This window comes from Aristolochia californica, unplaced genomic scaffold, assembly GCF_029961685.1.
Source record: "Aristolochia californica isolate CCGP_79_NKW_82.1479 unplaced genomic scaffold, dmAriCali1.0.hap1 SCAF_6, whole genome shotgun sequence".
NCBI lineage: Eukaryota > Viridiplantae > Streptophyta > Magnoliopsida > Piperales > Aristolochiaceae > Aristolochia > Aristolochia californica.
In genome coordinates, this window is record NW_027182257.1 from 40,039,293 (window position 1) to 40,054,430 (window position 15,138).

Genomic DNA, 15,138 nt, shown 5'->3' on the forward strand with positions numbered 1-15,138 from the left:
AAGTGGTTAGCCACCCAATCTTTCTTTCACCTTCACATCCAAGCTTAATTTCCAGTCTCCATTTTTTTCACCTAACCCCTCCCTCTTTAATTTTCTCCCCTAATCTTTCTCCTCCCTCCTCTCACATTTGGACGGTAAAAACAAAGCCAACAAAAACAAAGGAAGAAAATCGACATCATGCTTTATACGCAGTGGTGCGTGGGGAGACAGTTGCAACCACTTGTGGAAGTTTACAGCCTCTATCTGCTCATTCCCTTGAATGAGTATTAATTCCTTTTCCCGTATTCTCCCTCCCTCGTTTCTCTCGCTTCCTTCCTTTTTTCTTATCGTTTTTCATCTTTCTTTCGTGATTTTTATCGTCTGTACTAACAAGCCCTTATATAAACTGAAATTCCGATCGAACGGTCTCAATTCCATCAATCTGATAAATCAATGCAGGACACAATTAACTCGATAATTCAAACCTGTACTGATCGTAATTAAGCGCGTGGGTAGAAATTAGAAATTATTTAAAAAAAACCGAAATTACACGTGTCTCATGATTTTGTTTACCGAAATCATTTGATCTTTCTTTTCTATATCAGGCAGCCATGATCATGAGGCCCCACCTCCATCTTCTGCGCACGGCCGTGTTTACTCCAGGTAATAATTCCGCCTAAGCACTCCAATCAATCTCGTATTTCATCTGTGGTCCCCCCTCCCTGCGCGGCCGCTTTGAATTCAAAAACCGGGGCCCACTGAACTTCCTTTGAGCCCACGCCGCTTTAAGGAAATTGAAAACGCTAGTACCCTCCGGCGATCTGTCGAGCTGGGTTTTAGTTTTTGCCCCACTAGAACCGGCGATGACGTCGACCTTCTGTCAGTTTGCGTGGGGTCTCATATACCCTCCAACGGCCAAGATCGAGTTTTCCTAACTCTCCCGCGCACGATTGACGATTGAAAAGGACCCGGTTCATTATTGGTGAAGCAACTGGGCCGTTACATGTTATTTTACGTTCGCGTTTACAAATTAGAATGATTTGACTCGGAGAGGATATTTATTTTCTCGGGTCCGAACCCGGAACTCAGTTTATTCCTTTCCGAGAGTCCGCTTTTACACGTCCTTTTCCCATTTTCTCTAATACCCAGTGGATGTTAACGTATTTACTAGCCTATAAACATTCGCCACGTCGGCTCTCATCAAAATTGCGGCTTGAACTTGTTGGCGTCCCGTGTGGGCAATCGAAGTCAACTTTCTCCTGGAAAGCCGGAGGTGACGTGGCGGTCTCCGCTCGGAACTTCGGCCTTGGCTTTTAGAGACTCAGAACTACCCTCCATCTTTTGATCCAATTACCCGTCGTTAGCTTTGATGAGATTAACCACTAAACACGTGTTAGAGTTCGTCCACATACGTAGACCTTGGCCCACCGAAGCAAAGCGAGATTTGAATGTGAACGTGGGCCGGGTCCTAATTAGGCAAAGTAGGGGTGAAATCGGAGAAAGTGACAAGAGAATTGAGTCCGGATAACTCAAACGACAAATTCCTAATTTTTCCAACTTACTTTACCGCCATGCAACAACCCACGAGCTGGGTAGATATTTTTATTTTTTTCTCCATATTTATCCACCACCCCATAATACGTCCAAACTGGGAAAAAAAATCAATCAATCTTCTGATTAGAACCAATATCTAGTTTGAGACCATCTACGGGTACATGTCGCAACGTGACACCCACTTTGTGCCACGATTCACATTGCTTCACCCCCCGATATTCCTAATTTGGTTCGTTTAACCGAAACAAACAGGTGCACGGTACCATTTTCAGATAAAAGGATTAAGTTAATTGCATTATCTATTATGTCCACATCCGACGTGCCTATCCGATGACTCACAGTCATGGCCCACTCTCACTTGTGAATTTTGCCCCAAATTGACAAAAAAAGGGGGCTCTTATTGTCCTTTCATTTTCGTTTTTACGTTTGCCATGTGAAAAGAGGCAGGAGGGTGATTTGGACGATTGTGCCCCTGTTGTTTTCGAACCCGAACACGGACCTGCTTCAGAAAAAGGTCGGACCGTCATTCCGGCCCCGTTTATGAGCATCATTAGTGCGGTCGGGTCGTTCGATTTGAACGCGTTGCCTAAATTGACACACCTGGTGGAATTATTTCGACTAGAAATAAGCATAAAAAGGGCAAGAGGGGAAAAACACACTCCCACTTAAAACCCACCCGTGTAACATGCAAAATTACCATAAAAAGGATTTCGCCGACGTGGCAATGAAAAACAATTCAATTTCCCCCCTCCTAAGTTTCTAAAATTACTACAAAACACACTGGTGGTTCGTGGTAAAAAGGAGCAGAAACAGGTGACCAAAACGGAAATTCACTGTAATAAAAGAAAACAACAGGGAGGAATCAGATCCGAAGGGATTCGCAATAGAGGAACCACGTGGCAGTAAGGGTATTCGGGCATGGGTGGGATGGCTGGCGGTTGGGGGTTGTGGGATCCGCGATGAACGCCCGGCACGTTCCACCCCCTTTCTCTCTCTCTCTCTCTCTCACACTAGCTGGACCCCACTCTACAGCTGTAGCAATGTGTTCTTGTCTGCCTCCGCTCTCTTTTTTAATTTCCGAAACTCATTTCAGTTTTTCAATTTTTACTGATTTCCTCCCTCTCAATAATATCCGGGGATGGGTTGGGAACTCGCTCCGACGGTGAGACGCCAATGAGAAGCTAGGGCGGTGGAACCACGTGAGATGGAGGGAGTGGGCCAGGGGGAAGCTTTGAAGAGGGTAGGAGACGTGGGAGGCCGAATAGGATCCCTTACTTTGAGAGATCAATCTCGCCAGTTGTTTTTTGCAATAATTTAATTGGAAAAAAAAAAGGGAAATTTGGATTTTTTTAACCGGAGCGTGACTAAGGGGGAGAGTTAGTTTAACCGGAGATATTCGGATTCCAGCGGTTGCCCAACACATTATACGCCCCCAAGCCTTCAAGTTTTAACTATTATTAGCTGCAAAGTAAGCCGCTGACAACGCAGCATCTCATTTCTTTTGTCATTTTTTTTTTCCTGTCTTCTCTCTCTCTCTCTCTCTCTACGCCGAAGCGATCGAAGAGAGAAGCGAGATAGATACTTCCTTTCTTTTACAGTTGAAATCTTTGTACACTTCTCCTCCGATTCATCATCATCATCATCATCTTCATCTTCATCACCATCATCAACATCATCAACATCATCATCATCTACCCCTTCATTCTCCTCTTACCTCCCTTTTGCACCCCGTTTTTCAGTTCAGGCTCCCGTCGCGCTTCTGCTACTCCGAGACTCTCTTTCATCCATTTATGCCCTTAAATTATACAGAGGAATTTTTATTTTCTTTTTCCTTTTTCAGTAAGCGCTTGTTGTAAGTTGTGAGAGGACCTCTCTCTCATCTCTGTTCTTTCTTCTATCTCTCTCTCTCCCATACACTTCCTTAGTTTCTATCTATCTATCTCTCTCTTTCCAGTTTTCTCTATCTTTTTCACCTCCTCTTGTACTGATTTCCCTTTCCAATTTCCACTTCTCTGTTCCGAGTTCCCCCCCTTCTTCCAATTCCTCCAATTCTGCCCTTTCTGCTCCTTCCTCTCTCTCATGAGAAAGGGAGAGAGAGGAAGAACCCAGTATTCGAATCTTGAACAGTGACAAAAATTCTCTCGCAACACAATTATGCAACCAGGTGGTGGGTCTCAGTACGGTGTCTCGCCGGAGATGACCCAGTTCGCCGCTTCGACCGGACGGACCCACATGCTCGGAATTTCCACTTCCGAGCACTTACAGCAGCAGCAGCCACAACAGCCGCTGGTGGAGGACGCCTCGCCCATTAGCAGTCGTCCGCCTGCAAGGAATTTCGAGGAATTGGTTCCGGTCACAAACAATTTTCCCGACGAGGATGCGCTAGCAGGAGAAGAGGCCGAGCGAGGGACCACCGGAAATAGGTGGCCCCGGCAGGAGACATTGGCCCTCTTGAAAATTAGGTCGGAGATGGACGCTGTCTTCCGCGACGCCACTCTGAAAGGCCCTCTCTGGGAAGACGTCTCCAGGTAAAAAGCCAATACAGAAAATAGTAGCTAGCTACAGCGTCGTTTCTACAGAAAACCGAAACAGAATTCCAATCTTCACGATACCCAGATGCCCAACTTCTGGGGTCTAGTCCTTCGATCTCGCTTTTCCATTCCCGCTTTCTATACTCGGCTGAATTCCTCCACAGATCTGTCGGAGCTCGACGGCAGCCCAGAAAGTCGAATTCTCTCTGCCTGCTCTCTTGGGTTTCAGCTCACGGCAACAGGAATAGATAATAGATTAGTGAAAGGTTGAGCTAACGATCTGGCCTTTCGTACTACGGATTCTCAGAAAAACTGTTGCTTCTGGCCTCACGTTTTGCTGCGTTTCTTCTGAGAAATCTGAGATCTCTCCCGCCGCTTCTCGCTCTTTCACGAGCTCGGCATCTCTTTTCTCTGAATTCGATAACAGTAGCCCAGATCCAGTGCAACGAGACCCACCAATCCCAATTACGCTTAATTCATTTATTTACAAAAAAAAAAACGCCAAATAGTTCTAAATTAAAGAAAAAATGGTGAAGAAAGATAACAAAAACCGCATGCATTTCTTTCCGCTCCCATTTACTTTTTCTTTTTTGTATTATAAATACCAGTATAGATCTAATCATTCAGACACAGATATTTGATAGTTTCTTTCTCTGGTGCATTTCTTTTTTTCCTCGTCCGTGGTGGTGGGTGGGTTTTGATTCTTCAGGAAGTTGGCGGAGCTGGGTTACATCAGGAGCGCAAAGAAATGCAAAGAGAAGTTCGAAAACGTCCACAAGTACTATAAGAGAACCAAGGAGGGCCGTGCAGGTCGCCAAGCCGGCAAGAGCTATCGCTTCTACAGCCAGCTCGAAGCTCTCCACAGCACCAGTGCCGCCGCCGCCGCAGCAGCAGCAGCAGCAGGAAACACCGCCCTCCACACACCTTCTTCCAACCCATTGGCGGCCACTCCTATTTCCGTCGGAATTAATCCCATTGTCGAATCCTCCGGAAGGCTGCAACCCGCTCTCCCCTCCGCTCCTTCAGCTCAACTCAACATGCCGAGGATGATTCCCGATTTAACTGCTGGGCCCTCCATCGGGGTCTCTGCTTCCGGGGCCGCCGGTGGGATCAGTTTCTCTTCGAATTCTTCTTCCTCGGAGGATGACTCCGAAGAGGAGATCATGGAGGAGGGTGGTCCCAGCATGGAGACGCGGAAGAGGAAACGACCTTCGGGATCCGGCTCGGGGAACCGGAAAATGATGGCCTTTTTCGAAGGACTAATGAAACAGGTGATGGAGAGGCAGGAGGCGATGCAGCAGAGATTTTTGGAGACAATCGAAAGGAGGGAGCAGGATAGGATGATAAGAGAAGAGGCCTGGAAGCGGCAGGAGATGGCCAGGCTGAGCCGGGAGCACGAGCTCATGGCACAAGAGCGGGCCATGGCTGCATCCAGGGATACCGCCGTCATCGCCTTCCTTCAAAAGGTCACCGGCCAGACTATACAGATACCGGCGCAGGCCATCACTGCTGTCGCAATTCCAGCAGTTACTCCGCCACCGCCGCCCACGCAGCAGCAACACCATCATCAACACCACCAGACACAGCTGCAACAGCAGCCGCAGCAACAGCCGTCTCAGACTCCTGATATCGTTCGTCACCATCTGCCATCCTCCTCATCCGAAGTAATACCACTCCAAGATCAACTGCTTCAACAGCATGAAATCGTGACGACTGGCAGCTTCGATCCGGCGTCATCTCGTTGGCCCAAGACAGAAGTCCACGCATTGATCAAGCTGAGGAGCGGACTAGAGGAGAAGTACCAAGAAGCCGGCCCTAAAGGTCCATTATGGGAAGAGATCTCGACAGGGATGCAGCGAATGGGTTACAACAGAAGTTCGAAGAGATGTAAGGAAAAATGGGAAAACATCAACAAGTACTTCAAGAAGGTAAAAGAGAGCAATAAGAAGAGGCCTGAAGACGCCAAAACTTGCCCATATTTCCATCAGCTAGATGCCCTTTATAGGAAGAAGATACTCAGTGGAGGCGGTGGTGGGAACGGCAACGGCAGCGGAGGAAGTAGCAGTGCGGTGCCGGGTACCCAAAGCAAACAAGAACAAGGAATTGAGCAGAATCCACCGAATCCCAATCCCAGCGCACAAGAAAGAAGTGACGTTCTGGCAATCATGCCGCCCCAGGGGAGTACTCAAACGCAGACGGAGACAGACGTCAAGACTAGCAGCAACAACAACGACAATAATAACAACAGTGGCGGAAACACCGATGGCAGCAGCACGGGAGGGTCTAGTTTGCAAGTGCAGACTAGTAATGGAGGTCTAACGCCGAGCTTGTTCGAGGAAGGAGCAATTAAGAAGGTAAGTATTGCTTCGATTTCCAAAGCTGCGTCTAACTTTCAATAATTCCTCGTCTTTTCCCCTCTTTTTGGGGAATTCAATTGATTCTTGTTTTGGATTGAAGCCAGAAGACATTGTGAAGGAGCTGATGGAGCAGCACCAGCGACAATCCGTAATGGACGATTACGATAAGCTCGAGGATCAAGATAGTGACAATCTCGACCAAGAAGACTACGAAGACGAAGATGATGAAGAAGATAGAAAGATGGCATATCAGATTCCGTTCCAAACGAAAAATACCAATTCATCTAATGGTGGAGGAAATGTGGCTGCGGCGGCGGGTTCTTTCTTGGCCATGGTTCAATAGATCGACCACCTCTCACTCTATCTGTGATTCATCCTCCCTTCTCTTTCCATTTGTACCATATGTACCTATGTTCAGAGAGCTCAAAGAGAGAGAAAGAAAAAAAAAAACACATCCACGGAACCCAAAGCGAAGCTGAATAACCTTTTTTCCCGTCCACAAAACCCCATCCCCTTTGCACCCTTTTCTTCCCTTTTTATTCTTCTTCCTTATTATTGTTCTTCAGTGAAGCTTTTATTTTAGGCAGCCTTTTCATTTGAGGTCGAGATTCGTTGTGTTGCTTCGATCTTGCTATTTTATTGATTTGTTTTGGAATAAAAGATCCGACTCCAATGAAGGGACGGAGGAAATTGATGCCCAGAATAAGCTCACCGCCACCAGGAGCACGCAGCGGAGAGTCACTTAGAGAAGAAAAGAAAGAAAGAGAAGGACAGGAGAGCGAGCCAACCCGCCAGCCAGAGACGGTATATATGAAAACAGATCAAAGTGGACTCAAACTCCAAGCAGCCGCACCACCAACAGAAAGCAAGCAGTGGCAAGAACAACATCTCAGAAGCATTATTTTGTCTGGAAATGAAATTTTTTCCTTGTTTTGTTTATTTTTATTTAAAAAGATTCTATATAAAATATAATGTGTCTTCCGTCCCTCTCTCTCTTCTCTTTCCTTGTTGCATTTCTTTCGTCCTTGCTTGCTTGCCTGTCCCTGAGAACTGAGAAGGTCTGACAGTAATAGGGGTATTAGTCGACAAAGGCGCTGCTACTACCGGAGTTTCGTTTTCCTTTTGAAGCTTTTGATGTGGTGAATGCACTGTTTCTTCCTGTACATTTCTTATCAGGAATCTATTGCTGCCTCTTATCTCTTTCTTCTTAAAGGCTTCTCTTTCTTTTGTTTTCGTCTTCTTTTATCTGCACGAACAGCTTTTTCTCCCCCATTCCCACTTCATTACACTGATTTTTCTCCTTTTAATTGAATATTTTTCTACATCCACTATACACCATTGAAACCAAATATTATCGGTCCATGGTAAGTTCAACTATATTTCCTCCATTCTCAAAAAAAATAATAATAAAAAAAAAAGTCATGAAAGAAGTATAGATCATGGATTACAGGGTTTTGCAGGAAAAAAAAAACAAAAACGAAGAAGCAAACAAAACCCATTTACAAGGATCTAACTGCTTCGCTTCCGTGTGCATCATTTATCTCTCACTTAACAGAAAGAAAGAGGAGAGCTACGCTTGCCGGTGGAGAAGCAGACTCCATTGATGATGACAGAGGTCGAAAGAGGAAGAATATAAGAAGAGAAAAAGAGGGAAGCAGCTTGAAAACCGGATCTGAGATGGATCGGAGGAGAAATATGTATATGTAGATGATAACGCCAGGGTTTCAGTGAAGCGCTGTTATTGCACAAATGGCCCCGGGATCTCCACCCTATGTCGCCTCGAGGAGCGACAATCCAGAGACGACGCTGAGGCTCCGGTGGAGTTGCTTCCTTAACCACTTTTTGTGAATTACTCTTACCGCGACACTTCATTCCTCACGTCCAGTTTGTTATCTAACGTCTGCAACCCTATGTTTCTTCCCCAAAATGACCCTCAGCGCTCCACAGCTCCATGCTTCATCTTTTCTACTATTTTTTTTTTCGTCTTTCAAGAATAAAATATTTCTCTATTTCAAGAATCCTCAAATAGCAGAAACGATTTACTTAAAAATAATTATTAATATCCAAAAAATATCACTCTATAATAATATTAATTTATCCAAAAATTAATCAAGGGTATTGGGCACTTGAAAATCAAAGATTTGCTCGTCTCTCCAATATGAACCGTTAATTAAGAATTAGGTTGAGTGTTAAGAGAATGCACGATAAAACACTAATACACCTACTAATATTGGTTAAGATGGTTATCTATTTTTTCCAGTTTTATAGTTAATTCTAAAGTTTAATAAATAATAAAATAAACTTGTACAATTTAAAATTTTATTTTTTAAAAGAAAAATAATATAAATTTTAATATTTTTCTCTTGAAAGATTCATATGAATTAATTGAAGAAAGATGGAGGAACCGATAAGGATGATGTTACTTATCTTGTGCCAGTTAGTTAAGAACTTGGTAGGAGACAAAATAACTTTTGCTATGTCCAGAATGAATACCAAATATGCTGGCGCACAATTATGTGTTGGTGCAATTATATCATCCCTTTTCATGCCTGGTATGAAATTTTTTATCTCTTTACCGGAGTATTTCATATATTTTTTTTTTTTGAAGTTTTTGGATTTTTAATTCCCTCTATACCATTTGCATAATATTATGTTATAGAGAAAGGTAGCTTCTTCATAAATAATAAATTTAATTGGATTATATTGACATAAAGAATTAATATTAATAGGAAGTCTTTTACTGTGGTAAATTTTTTTTTTTTTGTAGGTAAAATGTAAGGGTGAAGTCGAATTGAAGCTTTTTGTAGAAACCAAAAGTGAATTATCAAATTACCTGGAAAATGGCGGGATCTCTTCGTCATCATCCACGTAAAGGGGTAATTTGGTAAATTTAAGAAAATATTCCGACAAACTGTATAAATCTGGCCGGCAGCATGTGCGTCACTGCACGGTTCACGACGCGGAGAATAAAGACGAGAGGAAGTGAGCGCCGAGCGCGGGAAGAAGGAAAAAACAAAAAAACGAGCCAGGAAGCGATCGATTGCCTGTTTTTACACGTGCGAGACAATTCGTCTCACGTGCGCCGCGATTCCTCTCATATGGATAGATTCTCATCCGATACAATCTATATGCTGAATCGGAAGGCCCTCCCTCGCTCGAATTTAGGCAAAGCGTTTCCACCGGAACCGTCGTTGAGTCTCTAGATGAGCGAATCTGGAGCCACGTGTGGGCACACTAGCAGTTGTAATCCAGAAGGGGTGGGCCCTACGTAATTACTCTTCGTTTTTATAATTGGAAGTTATTCAGGAAAAGGAGCATAGGGACGAAGAACATCGGACCTTGACCCAACCTGTGGCTACCCCTAGTCCCAGTGGTGAGCCAAATGTCTATCTAACGTCTTTGTGGTATTGGTAGGAGCCCCATGGCCCTTTCTCAACATTCTTCCCATTACGGTGGTCTTCACTAGGCAAGTATGTTGGGATACAAACATGCTCTCAACTACCGTTCATACAAAAAACACATCCGATATATCATCGCTTCAATGTCTATGTCCCCATCGCTTAACACTCCACTTAATACAACTGTTACAAATTCATGTTTGGCTCTGCCCCATTACACACCTACAATTCAAAATGCATGAGGATCAAAGTTACATCAATCGACTATGGTTGATTGATATTGTTCAACAAATTCTAGAGATTCATCTCCCTCCAAATCCCCACCTTGACGAACCCTACATATGCTCCCTAGCTCCGACACTATCTACACAACTAAACTCCTATAACAGGATATCATTTGCCATTAAATAAATGGAGCTTTCACCTTCTTACGGCTTCTTCCACATGAACATAAACTTATTGGGGATTAATGTGCATTCTGTAATCGATGTATCCATTCACAATTCACATTGGGAAAGTTATCAGCCACATGGGGACACCATTAGATTGCATATTTTTCCCTCTTTAACTAAACCCTTCAAACACAACAATACCAAAATTAATCATATTTTAATACATATTTATGTTTTTTTTGTAATATATGTTATGATTAGAAATAGCTAGTTTTATAGAATGCTACAGTTTATAATATATTGTTATAAGACTAATGTTAAGTGACCAAACGAAAGATTTCTAAAAAAAACACAACCTACATATCCTACATGTATGTACGTATTTATGAATGTGAGATCCAGTAAAGTGAACTTAGTCAAGTTTCAAAAGTTTGTAATCTTACGTGGATATTAATGTACCTCACCATATCTGGGATAAAAATTAATGTAGGTGACCCCCAAGTTTAAAGACTCGAGTCAGGTGAGTTTGATGCGATTGAGTGGGTACTTTGGGGCAAGTACTTCGACCCCGATGACCAACTGTTAAACGGAGTAACTAAAGCAATAACAAATATTCAAAGAATTTTTCGATGTTTCATTCTTCTCCTGACGGAGGATATTTAACACATATTACATCCTATTTTAAGATCTAATTTAGATCCAAAAATCAAGAGAAAAAATCCCAAAAATATTTCGTTTCCATCCATCACGCTACAATTAAAATCTCACAGCTTTGCACACACTCCCCTCAAGTTGGGGCATAAATATATGTCATGCCCAACTTATCAATTATACCATGAAATGCCCTCTCTGATACTGCCTTCGTGAGCATATCAGTCAACTAACTCTCAGATTGAATAAATGGGAATTGTATAATTTTTGTATCGAGGCTCTCCTTGATGAAATGATGATCAACTTCAATATGTTTAGTGAGATCATGTTGAACAAGATTTTGTGCAATTGCGATGACTACCTTGTTATCACAGTGGAGATTCATAGGTTTTGCATATTCAATCCCTAAGTCCCTCAGTATATTCCTTATCCATAACAATTAGCATACACCATGAGCCATACCTTGAAATTCAACTTCAACACTTGATCTTGATACTACCTTTTGTTCTTTACATTTCCAAGTGACAAGATTCCCTTCCACAAAAGTAAAGTAACCCGACGTGGATCTTTTGGTTGTCCAGTCACCTGCCCAATCAGAATCTTGATATCCTTCAATATTAGAGATACCTTTTTTTGAGAATAATAGACCTTTTCCTGGAGCACTCTTTAAGTATCTCAAAATTCAATAGATCGTTTCCATATGTTCTTCACTTGTGCATGCATGAACTGACTCACAACGCTCACTGCATATGCTACATCAGGCCTTGTGTGTGATAGGTAGATCAATCTTTCAACTAATCGCTGATAATGCCCTTTGTCTACTGGGGTTTGATCTGGGAGAATTTTGAACTTATGATTCATTTCCATGGGTGTCTCTACTGGTTTACAGTCAAGCATTCTGGTTTTGGTTAGAAGATCCAACACATATTTTCGCTGTGAAAAGAAGACTCCATGTTTCGATCTTGCAACTTCAATTCCCAAAAAATATTTAAGTTGTCCGAGATCCTTTTTTTAGAATTTAGTGGCTAAATACTCTTGTAACACTTGCATTTCACATGGGTCATCTCCTGTCAGAACCATATCATCAATATACACAATTACAGCTGTTACTTTTCCTTATTTGTGTTTTATAAACAAAGTATGATCTGAGTTACTTTGCTTGTAGCCGAACTCCTTCATTGTAGCCGAAAATCTCCCAAACCATGCTCTAGGTGACTGTTTTAGCAGGTACAATGACTTCTTCAATTTATAGCCTTCACTTTGACACAAAGAACCACTTTTAACTTCGGGTGGTAGTTCCATGTAGACTTCTTCTTCTAAGTCTCCATTGAGAAAAACATTTTTAACATCAAATAGTTGTAGAGGCCAATCTCAATTTGCTGTTATAGATATAAGAATGCGAATTGTATTGATGTTAGCTACTGGTGCAAAAGTATCCTGATAGTCTATCTCATATCTTTGCGTTTATCCCTTTGTAACTAGCCGAGTTTTATATCTTTCAATACTTCCATCCGGTTTGAGTTTCACCATGAACACCTATTAACATCCAATTGTTTTCACTCCTTTAGGCTGTGAAACAAGTTCCCACGTGGCATTCTTTTGTATAGCCTCCATCTCTTCGTTCATCGCCTTTTTCCATTTTGGATTAGCTAATGCATCCTTCACATTACTAGGAATAGAAACCCTGGATAATTGATCAATAGTTAATGCATACGATTTAGTCAACCTATGGGAGGACACATAGTTGTTGATTGAGTATTTGGTCTTGGCTTCAAGACAGGTTAATACTGTTTCTTTGGAACTCCCCTATTCAATCTTTGTGGATATCTAAGAGTTATATTTTATGTAGGAACACATGTTTCAATAGATTCATCAAACACATGTTTCAATAGATTCATCAAACACATGATTCATATTTACCTGAGGAGGAACATTCTGGGATTATTCTTCAGTTGATGGTGCAGATGGAGGCAACTCTGAGGATTCTTCAGGAGCAATTAATGATTCACTCTCGGCTTCATGGTTGGGAGTACAGTGTTGTTGCACATCATGACGGCATGGTTGGTTAAAAAATTCATTCACCGCTTCTAACTCAACACCTCCACCATTCTCTTGTTGATTAAACAATTCATTCACTGCTTCTAACTTAATAAACTCAACCCCTCCGCTATTCTCTTCACTTGAGCTCTCCCCCTGAAGAGAATTCCGAGAGACTCCCCCTGAGTAATAAGGTTTTAATTCATGGAAAGAGGCATCTAGAGTTACATGGAACTTACAGGTGTGTGGATCATAACACCGATATCCTTTTTGAAAATCAAAATAGCCAACAAAAACACATAATTTGACACATGGATCAAACTTATTTCGCAAGACTATTGGGATATGAACATATACAGTACACCCAAAAACCCAGGATTCAAGATTCGAAAGATAGGGAATGGAAATTAGGGAGTGCAATTTTTGTAGAGGAGTTTGAAATTCTATAACTCAAGAAGGTGTTCGATTGATTAGGTGAAATTTCTGAAATGCTAAACACACATCACATTTTTTTATAAGCAGGGATACCCATGTCATTTTAGTGTATTCATCAATAAATGTCACAAAATACCGAGCTCGAGAAATAGAGGGAACCTTTGCAGGACCCCAAATATCAGAATAAATAACTTCAAAAGGTTCAGAACTCTTATTCAAACTCAGTAAATAAGAGATACAATGGCTTTTAGCTAGTTCACAAGTGTAATAATGAAAATCCAAATTATTCAAACCTGAAAAGAGTTGTGCTCGCAATTTCTTAAGATAACCAAATGAAAGATGATCGAGTCTTCGGTGCCATAACCATATAGTTGCTTGAGCACTGTCTTCACTACTAACTTGATTTGCTTGACTTATTTTCGATCCCTCATTCTCTGTCAACTCCAAATAGTAGAGTTTGTCTCGTCTAACACCATAACCAATAATCTTCCGGGTTAGAATGTCCTGAAAGACACAAAAGGAGGGCCAAAAAGTTATAGTACAAGCAAGAGTTGAAGTAGTTTGGCTAACAGACAACATATTGTATTCAAAAGATGGAACAACAAGGACAATATCTAATGTAAGATTATTCGACAAGATTATTGATCCTTCCCTAGTAATAGGAGAGGTACTACCATTGGCGGTATAAATAATGAATTGAGGAGAAGGTAGGACAAATTTTAACTGATTGGAATCTCTCATCATGTGATCGGATGCACCCGTATCAATAATCCAAGTTCTATTATTAAAATATGCAGAGAATACTAATGCTTTACCGATAATACCTGGATGGACAGTATTCGCTGTAGACAGCAGCTTTTCCCCAACAACCTTTTTTCGAGTTTTTTTTAGAAGTCCTACCACTCTGGATAACCAATAATCTTGTAACAATGTTGTTGCGAATGCCCTTATTCCCCACAGTGAGTGAATACCTGGTTGTTAGCTTTGCGAGAGATTGGACGATAGCTCCTTATTGTTTGTCTCTGGGTTGATTCAAATTTTGGGTCTGGTTCGGGAAGTAGTTTGGTTCGGGTCTGGGTCAGCAGAATAATCAAATCAGACCTAAGTTAAGCAATTTTTTTTCGCGTACCTGGTCGTCTTCGTCTTAGGTGACAACAGTCCTTCTGGTTTCGTCGGCGACAGTACGGTTTGCTAGGAGGCCGAGCGGTGGCTCGGCGTCGGCAGCTTTTGGAACTTTCGCAAGTCTTCTGTGACAACGATGGCAAATGAAGCTCTTCCTCTTCGTTGGGCTGGTGATGCGCCAGAAAGCCGAGCGGTGATTCAGAGGCAGTTTGGTTGTGCCAGTGGAGTTCGGATGGCGGAATTCGGTGGAGTTATGCTACGATTGAATGAAAAAAATATAAAACGCACACCGTCTTCTTCGTTCACGGTGACGGCGGAGCAGACTTGCTCTGTTTTTATTTATTTTTTCCTCATCCGGTGACAAAGTTGTTTCTCTGGTCTTCGGTTATAGAACAACTTCTTCGTCCACGACGACGGCAGAAGACTTCTCCCGCTCTGATACGATGTTAAACGGAGTAACCAAAGCAATAACAAAGATCAAAGAATTTTCCAATGTTTCATTCTTCTCCCTTTGGAGACTATTTAACATATATTATATTCTATTTTAAGACCTAATTTAGATCCACATATCAAGAGAAAAAATCAGGTCCATCACACTACAATTACAATCTTACAGCTTTGCACATACCAACTAACTTATTCTCAGATCCGAGTGAACCCGTGACTTGTGTCAGGTCTGATC

At 42.1% G+C, this 15,138-nt stretch overlaps 1 protein-coding gene across 2 annotated transcripts; it reads left to right on the forward strand.

Moving 5' to 3' along the window:
* The first annotated feature begins 3,063 nt into the window (after positions 1-3,063).
* LOC137967226 (trihelix transcription factor GTL1-like) lies at positions 3,064-7,406 on the forward strand. Of its 2 annotated transcripts, none has more exons than XM_068813743.1 (3): positions 3,064-4,061; positions 4,774-6,418; positions 6,526-6,616. In XM_068813743.1, exons 1-3 carry the CDS (start codon positions 3,688-3,690, stop codon positions 6,535-6,537), a joined length of 2,031 nt encoding a protein of 676 aa, XP_068669844.1. In that variant the 5' UTR covers positions 3,064-3,687; the 3' UTR covers positions 6,538-6,616. The 2 variants fall into 2 exon arrangements, with proteins under 2 accessions (XP_068669844.1, XP_068669843.1); XM_068813742.1 differs by having other exon boundaries at positions 3,065-4,061; positions 6,522-7,406.
* Positions 7,407-15,138: the final 7,732 nt, after the last annotated feature.

Bases quoted from the DNA above. Each gene is read 5' to 3' on its own strand.
- LOC137967226 (XM_068813742.1), top strand. From the start codon at position 3,688: ATGCAACCAGGTGGTGGGTCTCAGTACGGTGTCTCGCCGGAGATGACC. The intron at 4,062-4,773 runs GTAAAAAGCCAA...TTGATTCTTCAG, and splicing joins CTCTGGGAAGACGTCTCCAG to GAAGTTGGCGGAGCTGGGTT. The intron at 6,419-6,521 runs GTAAGTATTGCT...TTTGGATTGAAG, and splicing joins AGGAAGGAGCAATTAAGAAG to CCAGAAGACATTGTGAAGGA.